The following is a 19,598-nucleotide window of genomic DNA, read 5'->3' as shown; positions in this document are numbered from 1 at the left end:
TCTGCTGTAGAAATGCCCCAAATAACATGGAATTAACATTGATCGGTAAGCACAATGAAAAAAAGAAAATATATAATCAGAAAGAAAATTCTAAAAGTAAAGAAGATCATGAAAAGTCATCACAAAATGCACTTCCTGTAATAGGTGTTTGGGAATTTGAACGTGATGATGATGAATATATTAAATTCCTTGACCTTTTCTTGAGTTATGTTCTTGAAAGAGACCTAATTAGTTCCAGTGATCCTGGTATTCCATTTCTAACCAGTTTTTCTTCACATCTTAGAGAACATGAACTTAATTCTTTGGTTTTTGATGTGCATACAACCTTAAAACGACGTCAGGGCAAAACAAAAAGCCAGAATGTGTTTAGAGCTGGGTCTTGCTTTGTAGTTGCTCCTGAGTCATATGAGTCTGAAAACTCATCCTCTTTAAACAATGAATGTGTCATACGTTTGGAAAACCAGGCACTTTCTGCCTCAGCAGTGGTTAATCAAGGCATCAGACCTTGTATAGAGAATCCTTTGAATGAAGTCAGTAAAACTGAAGCAAAGAGTGGATTGTTCGGTTTAAAACAAAAGTCAATTTACAGAATGCAAAATGACAACCCAGAGAAGCCTCTAGTCCACAGATTGTCGAGCCACATTTTTCTAACTCCCAATTCCATTAAAACCAGAAGATGTGTTTTCAAAGCAATTCAAAGCAATGATCTTAACCGTCAAGAAGATCTTCCTCTAGCACTAAGTAACAGATTTGGCAATATAGGAAGGCTGCTGGAATGGATGATAAGATGGTCTGATAGAAGACTACTCTGTGATTCTAGTATCACTGAGTCATCCTGGGAATACAGTCCAGTAATTCGTGTAAAGACCTCTACAGCTGCCATTCTTACATCATTGTGGCTTTTAGGACAACCCTATTTTGCTACATACAAAGCAAAAAATGCCATTATTAAGGTAAGTACATGAATTGTTTATCACATAAAAATGAGATTTCTTATTTTAGATTAAAAATATATTTCCTTAGCAAAGAATCTCTAAGTAACTAAAAGTTAATTACAATGTTGATTATAATCTGTTTCATTTGGGACTTTTTTCCCCCTTCTTTTAATTCTTTAAAATAAATCGTTGAAAGTACTGTGAGGTTTTGAGTCTTTGTGTTTATAAAAATGAAAAAGAGGAAGAAGATAATTTTAGGTGACTTCAAAAGTGATTTTACATTTATATTACTTTCAAGTTTCAAGTTTGGTTTAAATGAAGAAAGACTAAACCTAAAACCAAACCCATTGTTATCGAGTCTATTCTGACTCATATCGACCCTAGGGGACAGAGTAGAACTGCCTTATAGGGTTTTCAGGGCTACAAACCTTTACAGAAGCAGATTGTTATATCTTTTCCCACAGAGCGGCTGATGGGTTCCAACTGCCAACCTTTTGCTTAGCAGCCAAGCGCTTAACCACTACATTACCAGGGCTCCTCAGAGAAAAACTAGTCAGTTATTAAGTTTTTATTACTGATATCTCCTCAGATGTGTTAGGAGATCATTTTTCTTATATTCTCAGGCCAGAAGAGGTTGGAGAAGCAAACCTAGAAAGACAGATGAGTGTCAGTAGACAACTTAGTGCTTGCTAGCTATTTGTTCTTTTCTCTAGTCAATAGCAAGTAGAAGTCTGCTCTTTTAACTATTTTCAGGAGTATTTTTTGCATAAAATAATTTGATTGTGTAGTTGCTGTTGCAACTAAAAAAATAGATGTAGATGAATGTCTTCGAAAACAAAGTTTTGAAATTTTCTTAATATGGATAGCAAAATAGTTGAGATGGGTATTTTTTTTAATATTTGGAGAAACTCAATAGTATCTAAATTAGTTCTGTTTCAGTGTGCTTTCATTCTTAAATAGTTTATTTTAGGTTGAAGGGTGTGAAATGTTTGTGTGTATAAGTTTGTTTTGTTTTTGTGGGTTTTTTTTTTTTTAAACCAGTTTTATCCTCAGGTAGTTTATATGATACTGTGATACTTGTTATTGAAATTTGTATTTCTAGGTAATTCCTACCTACATTTCTAAGTAAGAGACAGATGGTATATCCCTTGTATTTTCAGCTGTATGTGTTTTTGTCCACTATATATACCATTTAAAAATAACTACTAAATGTCATTATAATGACAAAGAGAACAAAATGAAAGCAACATGACATTTTTATCAGGGCTTGGAACTGGTGTGGTTTGGTTTGACCCCTGCTAAGAATTTGCATTTCTAACAAGTTCCTAGGTGATGCTAATGCTGCTGGTTAGGGACCAATTCTGAGAACCACCAGTAGAGCAGTAGTTCTCAAGATTTATTATACATAAGTGGAAACTCTGGTGCTGTAGTGGTTAAGAGCTACCACTGCTAACCAAAAGGTTGGCAATTTGAATCCACGAGGCACTCCTTGGAAACCCTGTGGGGCAGTTCTACTCTGTCCTATAGGGCCATTATGAGTCATAATCAATGGCAATGGGTTTATTATACATAAGAACCACCTGGGAATCTTGTTAAAATGTAGATTCTGATTCAGTATATCTGAGATGGAATCATTAGCATTGCCTGGAAGCTTGTTAGAAATGCAAATTATCAGCAGGGGATTGAACTAAAAGAAACCAGTTGGAAGCTCTGATTTTTATTGCTGTTGGTTTGTGGCCTGAAAACAGGGGCAATATACTTCAGAAATTTGTAAGGCTGTTTTTTTTAAACACTATTGGAAGCCCTGGTGGCGTAGTTGTTAAGAGCTGTGGCTGTTAACCAAAAAAAGATCTGTTGTTCAAATCTACCAGGAGCTCCTTGGAAACTCTGTGGGATAGTTCTACTCTGTCCTTATATGGGGTCGCTATGAGTTGGAATCGACAACTCGAAGGTGGTGGGTGTGGTGTTTTTTGTTTTTTTTTTTTTAGGTAAAGTTACTTTTTCCAGGTGAAATAAAGACTTGCTCATTGCTTCAGCAACAATACTGAGTAGTAGTAATACAGTAAATACTAGGTAAATGAATAAGGGAATGAATCAGGAGTTCTGTAGATATTGTGAATAATTTTAAAATGTGAGGAAAAATGAGTAGAAAAATGAATACTAAGTACTATAAATGGTTCATTTTAGGTTCTAGAGAATCATTACTCTAGGTCTCAGAATGGCCCCAGTATTGATAATGAGAGCAAAACAGATGCTGGCTGTTCACTTGCTGTATCAACTGAAGGTGTGGCTGAGGAAAGAAATGATCAAAATGAATCTTGTCAGAATATCTTCAAGTAAGTTGTTGATTCTACCCTGTCTTTCAATAGAATATACCTGGCTTGATGATGTTTGGGCTTAGGTGGAAGAATTGAACCCTTGAAAGTTAAAGGAATGAGCGTTTCTTTGAATTAGGAGAGCAAGAAGTGAGCACTTTCTGAATTGCTCTAAATTTCATTGCAAATTATGTTTCTTCCCTATTGGTCTACCTGATATATTCAAGAGAGGAGCTAGTATATCCTGAAAGTTCCCTTTATTTATTTATATTAATTTATTTCCCATGCTAGAGGCAGTCGAACTAGTAATTTCATCCATTTGTACATATGAAGTAACACTGTAATATATTTTTGAACACCAACACCAAAGATCTTACAGCAGGAAGATTCCTTTGTGAGACTGGCAAAGAATTTAGATAAGTTAAAATTATTCTGATCTTTTGAGTAAATAGAAACTAGGATGTTGAGTCATTCACTGAGCTTCTAATATGTACCACATATGATTAAAAAACAAAAAAAGCAGCCTTTTTTTTGTTTTTATAAATTCTTTGTTTTCAAAAACCATTTGAAATAAAAGTGAACTCTTTTTCTCTAAGAATGGGTTATAATTTTAGCTGCTGCATTTTTGTCCATAGAATGCCAACTGAAGCAAGAAACCCTGAAATAAAAGAAATCAATGATAAGATTATCTCTGTCACTTATAATCCCAAAAAAGAACTTAGAAATATTGATGAGGATCTTTTAGATGAAGTTGAAACATTCACACAGGAGAAAATGGATACGAATATATCAGACTATGAAGGTCAGTTCATTTAGATAATTTTCTTTGGCTTTTTAAATTTGATATTGATGAATAATGATTATCTACGGTAACCATGCATCTGTTAGTTTGTTCTACTGTGGTGGCATGTGTGTTGCTGTGATAATGGAAGCTTTGCCACTGGTGTTTCAAATACCAGCAGGGTCACCCTTGGTGGACAGGTATCAGCAGAGCTTTTAGACTAAGACAGACTAGGAAGAAGGATCTGGCAGTCTACTCCTGAAAAAATTGGCCAGCAAAAACGTTATGAATAGTAGTGGAATATTGTCTGATATAGTGCCGGAAGATGAGCCACTTGGCCTAGAAGGCACTCAGAATATGACTGGGGAAGAGTTGCCACCTCAGTTGAGATGACTTAATGATATGGATGGAGTAAAGCATTGGAGACCTTCATTTCATGATGTGGCACGACTCAAAACGAGATGAAACAGCTGCAAACACCCATTAATAATTGGAACATGGAATGTATGAAGTACGAATCTAGGAAAATTGGAAGTCATCAAAAATAAATTGGAACCAATAAAGATCAGTATCATAGGCATTTGTGAGCTGAAATGGACTGGTATTAACCATTCTGAATCAGACAATCATATGGTCTACTATGCTGGGAATGACAAATTGAAGAGGAATGCTGTCGTGTTCACTGTCAAAAACGACATTTAAAGATCTGTCCTGAAATACAGTGCTGTCAGTGAGAGGATCATATCCATACCTCTACAAGGAAGACCAGTTAATATGACTATTATTTATTTTTACTCACCAACTGCTAATACCAAAGATGAAGAAATTGAAGATTTTTACCAACTTTTGCAGTCTAAAATTGATCAAATATACAGTAAAGATACATTGACAATTACTAGTGTTTGGAATGTGAAAGCTGGAAACAAAGAAGAAGGATCGGTAGTTGGAAAATATGACCTTGGTGATAGAAACAACTCTGGGGATCACATGATAGGATTTTTCATTGCAAATTCCTTTTCTCAACAACATAGACGGAGACTGTATATGTGGACCTCACTGGATGGAAAACACAAGAATCAAATCCACTACGTCTGTGGAAAGAGGTGATGGACAAGTCCAATACCGTATGTCAGAACAAGACCAGGGGCCAACTGTGGAATAGACCATCAATTACTCATATACAAGTTGAAGTTGAAGAAAACTAAAACAAATCCATGAGAGCCAAAATAAGACCTTACGTATATCCTACCTGAATTTGGAGACCGTCTCAAGAATAGATTTGATGCATTGAACATTAATGACTGAAGGCCAGAACATTTATGGGATGATATCATATATGAAGAAAGTGAAAGGTTATTCAAAAGACAGGAAAGAAAGAAAAGACCAAGATGGATGTCAAAAAAGACTCTGAAACTTACTCTTGAATGTCTGGTGGCTAAAGTGAATGGAAGAAATGATGAAGTAAAAGAGCTGAACAGAAGATTTCAAAGGGCAGCTGGAGAAGACAAAGTAAAGTATTATAATGAAATGTGCAAAACCTGGAGTTAGAAAACCAAAAAGGAAGAACACGTTCAGAATTTCTCAAGCTGAAATACCTGAAGAAAAAATTGAAGCCTTGGGTTGCAATTTTGCAGGATTTTAGGGGCAAAACATTGAACAATGTAGGAAGCATCAAAAGAAGATGGAAGGAATACACAGAGTCACTGTACCAAAAAGAATTGGTTGACGTTCAGCCATTTTAGGAGGTAGCATATGATCAACAACTAATGGTATTGAAGGAAGAAGTCCAAGCTGCACTGAAAGCATGCGTGAAAAACAAGGCTTCAGGAATTGATGTAATAACAATTAAGATGTTTCAACAAATGGATGCAGTGCTGGAGGTGCTCACTCGTCTATGCCAAGAAATTTAGAAGATAGCTACCTGGCCAGTTGACTGGAAGAGATCCATATTTATGCCCATTCCAAAGAAAGGTGATCAAACAGAATGCAGAAATTCTCAAACAATATCATTAATATCGCACATAAGTAAAATTTTAGTTGACAGTCATTCAAAACCGATTGCAGCAGTACATCGACAGCGCACTTTCAGAAACTCAAGCTGGATTCAGAAGAGGACATGGAACGAGGTATCATTGCTGGTGTCAGACGGATCTTGGCTGAAAGCAGAGAAGACCAGAAAGAAGTTTATCTGTGTATTATTGACTGTGCAGAGGCATTCGACTATGTGGATCATAACAAATTATAGATAATATTGCGAAGAAGGGGGATTCCAGAACACTTAATTGTGCTCATGAGGAGCCTGTACATAGACTAAGAGGCAGCCATTTGAACAGAGCAGGGGATACTGCATGATTTAAAATCAAGAAAGATGTACAACAGGATTGTATCCTTTCACCAGATTTATTCAGTCTGTATCCTGAGCAAATAACCCGAGAAGCTGGACTAGATGAAGAAGAACGCGACGTCAGGATTAGTGTATGTCTCATTAATAACCTCGGATATGCAGATGACACAATCTTACTTTTCGAAAGTGGAGAGGACTTGAAGCACTTACTGAGGAAGGTGAAAGACTGCAGCCTCCTATATGGTTTATACCTCAACATAAAGAAAACAGAAATCCTCACAACTGGACCAATAAGCAACATCATGTTAAATGGAGAGACTATTGAGGTTTTCAAGGATTTCTTTTTACTTGGGTCCACAATTAACACTCATAGAAGTAGCTGTCAAATCAAACAACATATTGCGTTGGGCAAAACAGTTGTGAACGACATATTTAAAGTATTAAAAAGCAAAGATGTTACGTTGAGAACTAAGGTGCACCTGACCCAGTCTATGGTATTTTCATTAGCCTCCTATGCATGCAAAAGCTGGATAGTGAATAAGGAAGACCAAAGAGGAATTGATGCGTTCGAATTATGGTGTTGGCAAAGAATATTGAGTATACCATGGGCTGCCAGAAGAATGAACAAATATGTTCTGTAAAAAGTGTGGCCAGAATGCTCCTTAGAAGGGATGATGGTGAGACTTTGTCTCATGTACTTTGGACGCGTGATCAGGAGGGACCAGTCCCTGGAGAGGGACATCATGTTTGGTAAAGTAGAGAGTCAGAGAAAAAGAGGAAGAAAGACGCAAGGTGGGGCAATGTGGCATAGTCAGACGCTTCCAGTGATCCCTCTTACAACAAAGACCCCAAAAAACAAATGAAACAATTTATGACAACCTAGGAGCCCTGAACATCAAAGGCAAAGTTAGAAAACGGACTGGGTGGTGGGGTGTAGGGGAGAGATGGTTCAGAAGCGGAGAGGAGTTGCTGGGCCTCAATCGCTGGGAATCCTCAGGCACCATTCCCTGGAGTGACCATAGTGGGGCTGGCAGTAGCGTTCAGGACCCAGTTTCTTCAGAGAGAGACAACGAGCAGCATCAACCTACTCACACCTTCGGAACCAGAGAAGAACGGTGCTCTCGGCAAAAGCTAAGTACTTCCATTTATTTTACTGTGCCCCCAGCCTCCAAGCCAGCTTCAGTGGCTGTTTATTTCCCTGGACCTGAGATAGGCCGCACTGTGCGCCCTGAGCCATTCTCCTGGCCTTGAAGAAGGAATAAATTCACAACAGGGGGAAAAGATAATCTGTCACCTCCACTACCTTGGGAGTTCAGGACAGACACGGCTCCTGTCCTGGCATAAATGGTCCATGGTCTCTGAATACCTTTCACTCCTGCATGTATCTGTGTGGGCCCATTTCTGGAGAATAGACCCTTGTTGGCAGAGTACAACTGTTTCAGCTGTGGGATGGAGAGGTGGGTGTTTGATGTTCGATGTGGTTTTGCCTATTACACAGGGTCCTCACCTACCCACATCAGGGGCCTAAGGACTGGTGGCACCACCTACATCACATAGCCACTCGTGGCAGGGATCCAAGGATAAGTGGTACCTCCCATTTCTTACAATTAAAAGCACTGTGTGCCCATGGTCCATTTGCAGAACTAGCCCACCTGTGCGCTCTAAGGAACAGGGGCATGCTTTCCTCATAGACACTAGGGAGACAGTTGTTAGCCCCCTGCCTTGTTCAGAGCATGACCCCCTGCTGCAACTAGATACCTGTACCTACATCAGTCACCCCTGCCCCTCTAAGACTGTAGGACACACACACACTTGATGACCAACTACCCAGACACCTGAGCTGAAGCGATACAAGAAAAATGAATGGACTCCTGGGCTCATATATCTGATAACAGCTCTAGCCATCTGGTGACAGGACGTTAGAGCTTCAAAGGCAAAAATAATCAAGCTAGCTCACTCGAGCAGCCTATTTGGCCATATCAAAACAAAACAAAGCAAGAAGCTCAGATACAGTAAACAAACATAAACTAATACAATAACTTATAGATGGCTCAGAGACAACAGTCAATATCAAATCACATAAAGAAGCAGACCATGATCGCTTCAACAAGTTCTCAGAACAAAGAATCAAGGGATCTTCTGGATGAAGGTGACTTCCTGGTATTACCAGATGCAGAATACAACAGATTAACATACAGAACTCTTCAAGACTTTAGGAAGGAGATCAGGCAAAACACAGAACAAGCCAAGGAACACACAGATAGAGCAGTTGAAGGAATTAAAAAGGTTATTCAAGACCATAATGAAAAATTTAATAAGCTGCAAGAATCCATAGACAGCAATCAGAAATTCAGAGGATTAACAACAAAATCACAGAATTAGACAACTAAATAGAAAGTCAGAGAAGCAGAATTGAGGAAGTGGAAGGCAGAATTAGTGAGACTAAAGATAAAACGCTTGGCACCAATATATTCGAAGAACAATCAGATAAAACAATTGAAAAAAATGAAGAAACCCTAAGAATCGTGTGGGAATCTATCAAATGAAGCTACCTACAAACGGTGAGAGTACCAGAACAGGGAGGGATAACAGAAAATACGGAGAGAATTGTTGAAGATTTGTTGGCAAAAAACTTCCCTGATACCATGAAAGATGGGAAGATGTCTATCCACGATGTTCATCGAACTCCATAAAAGGTAGATTCTAAAAGAAAGTCACCAAAACATATTATAATCAAAGTTGCCAAAACCAAAGATAAAGAATTTTAAGAGCAGCTACGGATAAACAAAAAGTCACCTACAAAGGGGAGTCAGTAAGAATAAGCTTGGGTATTCAGGAGAAACCATGCAGGAAGAAGGCAATGGGATGACTTATATAAAAAATTGAGGGGAAAAAAATTGCCAGCCAAGAATCATATGTCCAGCAAAACTGTCTCTCAAATATGAAGGTGAAACTAGGACATTTCCAGATAAACAGAAGTTTAGGGAATTTGTAAAAACGAAACCAAAAACTACAAGAAATACTAAAAGGAGTTATCTCATTAGAAAATGAATAATATCAGATATCAACCCAAGACTAGAACACAGGACGGAGTAACCAGATGTTAACCCAGACAGGAAAGCACAAAAACAAATCAAGATAAAAAATGCTCAAATCAGAGAAACAGTGCTGTCATTATGTAAAAGAAGACAACAATAAAACAATAAAGAGGGACTAAGAAATGTAATCATATATCTTTCATATGGAAAGGAAGTCAAGGCGATATAAAGAAATAAAAATTGGGTTTAAACTTAGAAAAATAGGAGTAAATATTAAGGTAACCACAAAGAAGACTAAGAATCCTACTCATCAAAATAAAATACAAGAAAAAAATAAAGACTCAGCTGAAACAAAATCAACAACGAATAAGTGGAAAAGACAATATACAAAGATAAACTAAGCATAAAAAAATTAAGTGGGAAAAAGGAGCTGTTAATAACACACAAAAAAGGACATCAAAATGACAATGGTAAACTCATACCTGTCCATAATTATGCTGAATGTAAATGGCCTAGATGCGCCAATAAAGAGACAGAGAGTGGCAGAATGGATAAAAAGAGACGACCCGACTATATGCTGCCTACAAGAAATAACACCTTAGACTTAAAGACACAAACAAACTAAAACTCAAAGGATGGAAAAAAATATATCAAGCAAACAACAATTAGAAAAGATCAGGAGTAAGCAATATTAATTTCTGACAAAATAGACTTTAAAGTTAAATCTACCGCAAAGGATAAGGAAGGACAGTATACAACGATTAAAGGGACAGTATACCAGAAGGATATGACCATATTAAATATTTATGCACCCAATGACAGGGCTGCAAGATACATAAAACAAACTCTAACAGCATTGAAAAGTGAGATAGCACCACAATAATACTGGAGAATTCAACACACCACTTTGGGTGAAAGACAGAACATCTACAAAGAAGCAAAATAAAGACACGGAAGATCTAAATGTCACAATCAACCAACCTGACCTCATAGATGTACAGAACACCCCACCCAACAGCAGCCAAGCATACTTTCTTTTCTAGTGCACATGGAACACTCTCTTGAATAGACCACATTTTAGGTAATAAAAGAAGCCTTAGCAGAATCCAAAATGTCGAAATATTACAAAGTATCTTTTCTGATTGTAAGGCCATAAAAGTAGAAATCAACAACAGAAAAAGCAGGGAAAAGAAATTAAAAACTTGGAAACTGAACAATACCCTGATCAGAAATGACTGGGTTATGGAAGACATTATGGATGGAATAAAGAAATTCATAGAATCCAATGAGGATGAAAACATTTCCTATCAGAACCTTTGGTACACAGTAAAAGCAGTGCTCAGAGGTCAATTTATATCAATAAATGCACACATTCAAAAAGAAGAAAGGGAACTAGATGGTGCCTGGCTACAACCAATGACTACCCTGACAGGGAACACAACAGAGAACCCTGAGGGAGCAGGACAGCAGTGGGATGCAGACCCCAAAGTCTCATAAAAAGTCCAGGCTTAATGGTCTGACTGAGACTGGAAGGACCCTGGTGGTCATGGCCCCCAGGCCTTCTGTTGGCCCAGGACAGGAACCATTCCCAAAGCCAACTCTTCAGACGGGGATTGGACTGGACAGTGGGTTGGAGAAGGATGCTGGTGAGGAGTGAGCTTCTTGAATCAGGTGGACACTTGAAACTATGTTGGTATCTCCTGCCTGGAGGGGAAATGAGAGGGTAGAGGGGGTTAGAAGCTGGCAAAATGGACACGAAAGGAGAGAGTGGAGGGAGGGAGTGGGCTGTCTAATTAGAGGAAGAGCAATTGGGAGTATGTAGCAAGGCGTATGTAAGTTTTTGTGTGAGAGACTGACTTGATTTGTAAATTTTCACGTAAAGCATAATAAAAACTAAAAAAAAAAAAAGGCCAAAATCAAAGAATTATCCCTACAGCTTCAATAAATAGAGAGCTACAAAAGAAACCCTCAGGCACCAGAAGAAAGCAAATAATAAAAATTAGAGCAGAATTAAATGAAATATAGAACAGAAAAAAAAAATTGAAAGTTAACAAGACCAAAAGCTGGTTCCTTGAAAAAATTAACAAAATTGATAAAGCATTGGCCAAACTGACAAAAGAAAAACGGGAGAGGAAGCAAATAACCCGAGTAAGAAATGAGACGGGCAGTGTCACAACAGACCCAGCCGAAATTGAAAGAATCATATCAGACTACTACCAAAAATTGTACTCTAACAAATTTGAAAACCTAGAAGAAATGGATGAATTTCTAGAAACACACTACCTGTCTAACACAAACAGAGGTTGAACAACTTAATACACCCATAACAAAAGAAGAGATTGAAAAGGTAATTAAAAACTCCCAACAAAAAAAAAAGCCCTGGCCTGGATGGCTGCACTGGAGAGTTCTACCAAACTTGCGGAGAAGAGTTAACACCACTACTACTAAAAGTATTTCAGAGCATAGAAAAGGATGGAATGAATACTCCCAAACTCATTCTATGAAGCCAGCATATCCCTGATACCAAAACCAGGTAAAGACATCACAAAAAAAGAAGATTACAGACCTATATGCCTCATCAACTTAGATGCAAAATTCCTCAACAAAATCCTAGCCAGTAGAATTCAACAACATATCAAAAAAATAATTCACCATGACCAAGTGGGATTCATACTAGGTACGCAGGGATCGTTTGACATTAGAAAAACAATTAACGTAATTTATCATATAAATATAGGGTCACTATGAGTCGGAATCGAATTGAGGGCAATGGGTTTTTTTGGTTTATCCATATAAATAAAACAAAAGACAAGAACCACATTATCTTATCAATTGATGCAGAAAAGGCATCTGACAAAGTTCAACACCCATTCATGATAAAAAAAACTCTCAGCAAAATAGGAATAGAGGAAAATTCCTCAACATAATAAAGGGCATTTATACAATGCCAACAGCCAACATCATCCCAAATGGAATCTGAAAGCATTCCTCTTGAAAATGAGAACCAGGCAAGGATGCCCTTTATCACCACTCTTATTCAGCATTGTGCTAGAGGTCCTAGCCAGGGTAATTAGACTAGATAAAGAAATAGAGGGCATCCAGATTATTAAGGAAGAAGTAAAAGTATCCCTATGTGCAGATGACATGATCTTATGTACAGAAAACCAAAAGGAATCCTCAAGAAAACTACTGAAACTAATAGAAGAGTTCAGCGAAATGTCAGGATACAAGATAAACATACAAAAATCAGTTGAATTCCTCTACACCAAGAAAATATCTGGGAGGAAATCACTAAATTAATACTATTTACAGTAGCTTAGGAATAAAATAAAGAAGATAAAATACTTAGGAATAAATCTTACCAGAGACGTAAAAGACCTATACAAAGAAAACTACAAGACACTACTGCAAGATACCAAAAGAGACCTATGTAAGTGGAAAAACGTATCTTGCTCATGGGTAGGAAGACTTAACATTGTAAAAATTTCTATTCTACCAAAAGCAATCTGTAGGTACAATGCAATTCTGATCCAGATTCTAATGGCATTTTTTAATGAGATGGAGAAACAAATCACCAGCTTCATATGGAAGGGAAAGAGGCCCCGGATAAGTAAAGCATTACTGAAAAAGAAGAACAAAGTGGGAGGCCTCACGCTACCTGATTTTAGAACCTATTATACTGCCACGGTAGTCAGAACAGCCTGGTACTGGTACAACAACAGATACATAGACCAATGGAACAGAATTGAGAATCCAGACATAAATGCATCCACATATGAGCAGTTGATATTTGACAAAGGCCCAAAGTCAGTTAAATGGGGAAAAGACGTCTCTTGAACAAATGGTGTTGGCATAACTGGATATCTATCTGCAAAAAAATGAAACAAGACCCATACCTCACACCGTGAACAAAAACTAACACAAAATGGATCAAAGACCTAAATATAAAATCTAAGATGATAAAGATTATGGAAGAAAAATAGGAACAATGCTAGGAGCCCTAATGCATGGCGTAAACAGTATACAAAACATTACTTAACAATGCAGAAACACCAGAAGAGAAACTAGATAACTGGGAGCTCCTAAAAATCAAACACCTATGCTCATCCAAAGACTTCACTAAAAGAATGAAAAGATTACCTACAGACTGGGAAAAAGTTTTTAGCTATGACGTTTCCGATCAACATCTTGTCTCTTAAATCTACATGATACTGCAAAAACACAACTACAAAAAGACAACTATTTAAAAATGGGCAAAGGACATGAACAGGTACTTCACTAAAGATGACATTCAGGTAGCTAACAGATACTTGAGGAAATGCTCACGATCATTCACCATTAACCTGTTGCCATAGAGGTGATTCCAACTCATAGCGACCCTATAGAACAGAGTAGAACTGCCCCATAGAGTTTCCAAGGAGTGTCTGGTGGATTTGAACTGCTGACCATTTGGTTAGCAGCCGTAGCACTTAACCACTATGCCATTAGAGAAATGCAAATCAAAACTACAATGAGATTCTATTTCACTCCAACAAGGCTGGCATTAACCCAAAAAATACAAAATAATAAATATCGAAGGCGTTGTGGAGAGACTGGAACACTTATACACTGCTGGTGGGAACGTAAAATGTTGTAACCACTTTGCAAATCGATTTGGCGCTTCCTTCAAAAATAGAACTACCATATGATCCAGCAATCCTGTTGTTGTTGCTAGGTGCCGTCGAGTCAGTTCCGACCCATAGTGACCCTATGCACAACAGAACGAAACACTGCCCCGTTCTGCACCATCCTCACAATTGTTGTTATGCACAAGCCCATTGTTGCAGCCACTGTGTCAATCCACCTCATTGAGGGTCTTCATCTTTTCCGCTGACCCTGTACTTTGCCAAGCATGATGTCCTTCTCCAGAGGCTGATCCCTCCTGACAACATGTCCAAAGTTTGTAAGACGCAGTCTCGCCATCCTTGCCTTTAAGGAGCATTCTGGTTGTACTTCTTCCAAGACAGATTTATTCGTTCTTCTGGCAGTCCATGGTATATTCGATATTCTTCGCCAACACCACAATTCAAAGGCATCAATTCTTCTTTCGGTCTTCTTTATTCATTGTCCAGCTCTCACACGCATATGATGCGATTGAAAATATCATGGCTTGGGTCAGATGCACCTTAGCCTTCAAGGTGACATTTTTGCTCTTCAACACTTTAAAGAGGTCCTTTGCAGCAGATTTACCTAATGCAATGCATCTTTTGATTTCTTGACTGCTGCTTCCGTTGCTGTTGATTGTGGATCCAAGTAAAATGAAACCCTTGACAACTTCAACCTTTTCTCCATTTATCATGATGTTACTCTTTGGTCCAGTTGTGAGGATTTTTGTTTTATTTATGTTGAGGTGTAATCGATACTGAAGGCTGTGGTCTTTGATCGTCTTTAGTAAGTGCTTGAAGTCCTCTTCACTTTCAGCAAGCAAGGTTGTGTCATCTGCATAATGGAGGTCATTAATGAGTCTTCCTCCAATCCTGATGCCCCGTTCTTCTTCATATAGTCCAGCTTCTCGTATTATTTGCTCAGCATACAGATTGAATAGGTATGGTGAAGAATATAACCCTGGTGCACACCTTTCCTGACTTTCAACCAATCAGTATCCCCTTGTTCTGTCCGAACAACTGCCTCTTGATCTATGTAAAGGTTCCTCATGAACAATCCTACTCCTCGGAATATATCCTAGAGAAATAAGAGCCTTTTCACGAACAGATATATGCACACCCACGTTCACTGCAGCACTGTTTACAATAGCAAAAAGATGGAAGAGAACAAGGTGCCCCTCAACAGATGAATGGATAAATAAATTATGGTATATTTACAAAGTGGAATACTACATATCAATGAAGAACAATGATGAATCTGTGATATATTTTATAACATGGAGAAATCTGGCAGGCATTATGCTGAGTGAAATTAGGTAGTTGCAAAAGGACAAATGTATGAGACTACTATTATAAGAACTCGAGAAATAGTTTAAATAGCGAAGAAAACATTCTTTGATGGTTACGAGAGTAGGAGGGGGAGGGGTATTAACTAATTAGATGGTAGACACGAACTATTTTAGGTGAAGGGTAAGACAACACACAATACAGGAGAGGTCAACACAACTGAACTAAACCAAAAGCAAAGAAGTTTCCTGAATAAACCGAATGCTTCAAAGGCGAGCATAGCAGCAGCAGGGTTTTGGGGGCTATGGTTTCAGCGGACATCTAGGTCAATTGACATAATAAAATCTATTTAGAAAACATTCTGCATCCCACTTTGGAGAGTGGTGTCTGGGGTCTTAAACGCTAGCAAGTGGCCATCTAAGATGCATCCATTGTTCGCAGCCCCTCTGGAGCAAAGGAGGATGAAGAACAGCAAAGACACAAGTTAATTATGAGCCCAAGAGACAGAAAATGCAACATAAACCAGAGACTATATCAGCCTGAGACCAAAAGAAGTAGATGGTGCCCAGCTACAAACAATGACTGCCCTGACAGGGAGCACAGCAGAGAACCCCTGAGGTAGCAGGAAAGCAGTAGGATGCAGACCTCAAATTCTTGTGAAAAGATTGGACTTAATGGTCTGACTGAGACTAGAAGGACCCTGGAGGTCATGGTCCCCAGACCTTCTGTTAGCCTAAGACAGGAACCATTCCCAAAGCCAACTCTTCAGACAGGGATTGGATGGGACCATAGGACAGAAAATGATACTGGTCAAGCATGAACTTCTTGTATCAAGTAGACACATGAGACTATGTGGGTAGCTCCTGTCTGGAGGGGAGATGAGAAGGCAGAGGGGGACAGAGGCTGGATGAATGGAGACAGAAATAGATCGCAGAGAGAAGGAGTGTGCTGTCTCATTGGAGGAGAGCAACTAGGAGTATATATATAACAAGGTGTACATTGATTTTTGTATGAAAGACTGACTTGGTTTGTAAACTTTCGCTTAAAGCACAATGAAAATTAAAAAAAAAAAAAAAAGGAAGACCTTTGTTGGTCTAGATTGACACAGTAGCTGCAACCGTGAGCTCTAGCGTAGCAATGATTGTGTGGATGGCGCAGGAGTGGGCAGTGTTTCTTCTGTTGTACAAAAGGTCTCTATGAGTCAGATCAGACCTGACGGCACCTGAAAACAACAAGGTGTTTTACAATTATTGAGCCTCTTGCCTTACGTATGTAATTACTATAGGTCTCTTCATTTTTGTGAACCAACTCCATGAAACTCCTGTAAGTCTTCCTTAAAACAGGAACTCTTAAGGTACAGAAACAGAGCTTTACAGAGTTATACACACCGATTTGAGGCTTCTCAGGGCTCATCTGTGATTCGCCTGATGAAGAGGGGATAGTGTTTCTAAAAATATTTTTGTTAGAAGGATAGAAAATATTTCTTTTGTAATTTTCCTTGAACCTTCTAAAAAGTCAATAGATTAATTTTCATGTGGTCAGTTTTCTGTTTCTCTTGTGTTTCCTTATAGAAAGCACCAATGAATCCATTGAAATCCCCCAAAATCCCAGTATTGCTATTTGCATGCAGACTTTACCACAATGTTCAGAAGAAGTAAGTCAATCATTAGTGGATGAAATTATTCAGCTTTTGTCTAGTATTTAAATTATCCTTAAGTGTTTTAATTACTGTTACTCAATACATCATGTTATGTCTTAAAAGTGGACTGTGGATTGTAGAATATAACCATGCTATGCAGCAATTGTCTTTCACTAAAACTTTACTCTTGGCAAGATGTCTAATGATTTAAGGCAAATAAATTTCATTTCATAGACCACTTTAGTAAGTTAACCTAAACAAGAGTTGTGAAAGTGTCATTTATTCATAAAGTATAATTCAGCCAATTGTGTGCACTTTTTATACATATATCCGTTTTTATGTACTGTTAGTGTTTTCAGAACTCTGACTATACAGTGAATTTGCAGGTAGGACATAGCCATTTCTAATTACTGAAAAAATTGTTTAAAAAGGATTAGTTTTTCCTAGTTTATAGTTGTTTTGTTGTAGTAATGAGTATGTATAATTTACAGTGTATTAGTTTACTAATATCATCTTGTCTTTGTACTTTCATATGCTGAATGAATGATGATGGGCCAAAGGCAATTCATACAATATAAGGATCTTGTCAGAACAGGACTGGGAGTACAGTTTAATGTTTGATGTTATTCTAGATGATGTGAAATATGAAACTCAAAATATGTGAGACAGTAATACATATTTTTTCCACTGTTTTCTTTTTCGGGTACTATTAATTTTAACAGCATTCCACGGGAGAGGTTCGGTGTTCGAGAGAAGAACCACTGGAGACATGTATAGAGAAAAACTCAACTGGGCAGAAAAGGTAAGGAGGAAAACAGTATGGAAATGATTATAACTGGATCGTTCACCTCGCTGAAGCTTTCAGCTCTTTTCGTAATTTACAATATATATTTAATGGTCTGATTGTGTTTCTAATGAAGTTGTAACTTCAATTTATAGCAGTGGTGTAAATGATTTAATGGGTTGCTATGAGTCAGATCTGACCTGTTGATCAAGAAGACAGTTGAGTATTATAATAGTATGCACAAAGACCTAGAGTTAGAAAACCAAAAGAGAAGAACACACTTGGCATTTCTCAAGCTGAAAGAACTGAAAAAAAAAAAAAAAAATTCAAGCCTTGAGTTGCAATATTGATGGATTCTATGGGGAAAATATTAAATGACACAGGAAGCATCAAAAGAAGATGGAAGGAATACACACAGTCACTGTACGAAAAAGAATTGGTGGATTTCAACCATTTGAGGAGGTAGCTTGTGATCAACAACTGATGGTATTGAAGGAAGAAGTCCAAGCTGCATTGAAGGCATTGTTGAAGAACAAGGCTATGGGAATTGACAGAATACCAATTGAGATGTTTCGGCAGACGGATGCAGCACTGGAAGTGCTCACTTGTCTATGCCAAGAAATTTGCAGAACAGCTGCCTGGCACCAGACTAGAAGAGATCCATATTTATACCCCTTTCCAAGAGAAGTGATCCAACCAAATGCAGAAAGTATTGAACAATATCATTAATATCACACACAAGTAAAATTTTGCAGAAGATTATTTAAAAGCAGTGTAGCAGTATATCGACAAGGAACTGCCAGAAATTCAAGTTGGATTCAGAAGAGAACATGGGACCAAGGATATCATCGCTGATGTCAGATGGATCCTGGCTGCAAGCACAGGATACCAGAATGATTTTTATCTGTGTTTCATTGACTATGCAAAGGCATTCGACTGTGTGGATCATGGGAAAGTATGGATAACAATTGCGAGGAATGGGAATTCTAGAACACTTGATTCTGCTCATGAGGAACTTGTACATGGATCAGGAAGCAGTTCAAATAGAACAAGGGAATACTGTATGGTTTAAAGTCAGGAAAGGTGTGCATTAGGGTTTTATCCTTTTACCCTATCTATTCAGTCTGTATGCTGAGCAAATAATACGAGAAACTGGACTATATGAAGAAGAACTGGGGCATCAGGTTTGGAAGAGGACTCATTAACAACCTGCGTTGTGCAGATGACACAACCTTGCTTGCTGATTGTGAAGAGCACTTGAAGCCTTACTGGTGAAGATCAAAGTCCACAGCCTTCAATATGTATTACATCTCAACGTAAAACAAAAATCCTTACAACTGGACCAATAAGGAACATCTTGATAAACAGGGAAAAGATTGAAGTTGTCAAGGATTTCATTGTACTTGGATCCACAATCAACAGCCATGGAAGCAGCCAGCAGTCAAGAAATCAAAAGACACATCGCATTGGGCAAATGTGCAAAAGACCTCTTTGAAGTGTTGAAAAGCAAAAATGTCACCTTGAAGACTAAGGTGAGCCTGACCCAAGCATTGGTGTTTTTAGTTGCCTCCTTTTTTATGCATGTGAAAGCTGGATGATGAATAGGGAAGAGCAAAGAAGAATTGAAGCCTCTGAATTGTGGTGTTGGAGAAGAATATTGAATGTACCATGGACTGCTGAAAGAACAGGCAGATATGCCCTGGAATAACTATGACCGGCATGCTCCTTAGAAGCAAGAATGGTGAGAGTACATCTCACATACTTTGAACATGTTATCAGGAGGGATCAGTTCCTGGAGAAGGACCTCATGCTTCGTAGAGAGTCAGTGAAAA

At 38.1% G+C, this 19,598-nt stretch overlaps 1 protein-coding gene across 4 annotated transcripts in view; it reads left to right on the top strand.

Moving 5' to 3' along the window:
- The window catches only part of CPLANE1 (ciliogenesis and planar polarity effector complex subunit 1), a 182,258-nt gene that overhangs the window by 50,565 nt on the left and 112,095 nt on the right, over positions 1-19,598 (top strand). For all 4 annotated transcript variants that reach the window (XM_049862496.1, XM_049862491.1, XM_049862506.1 and 1 more), the window contains 5 exons: positions 11-953; positions 3,123-3,271; positions 3,886-4,052; positions 16,915-16,997; positions 17,705-17,784. In XM_049862496.1, coding sequence (XP_049718453.1) covers positions 11-953; positions 3,123-3,271; positions 3,886-4,052; positions 16,915-16,997; positions 17,705-17,784 — 1,422 coding nt within the window. The remainder of the gene's footprint in view (positions 1-10; positions 954-3,122; positions 3,272-3,885; positions 4,053-16,914; positions 16,998-17,704; positions 17,785-19,598) is intronic.

The sequence above is a fragment of the Elephas maximus genome, chromosome 2 (assembly GCF_024166365.1).
Source record: "Elephas maximus indicus isolate mEleMax1 chromosome 2, mEleMax1 primary haplotype, whole genome shotgun sequence".
Lineage (NCBI taxonomy): Eukaryota > Metazoa > Chordata > Mammalia > Proboscidea > Elephantidae > Elephas > Elephas maximus.
Note: the sequence above shows the minus strand (reverse complement) of the source record. Positions and strands in the feature narration are given on the sequence as shown.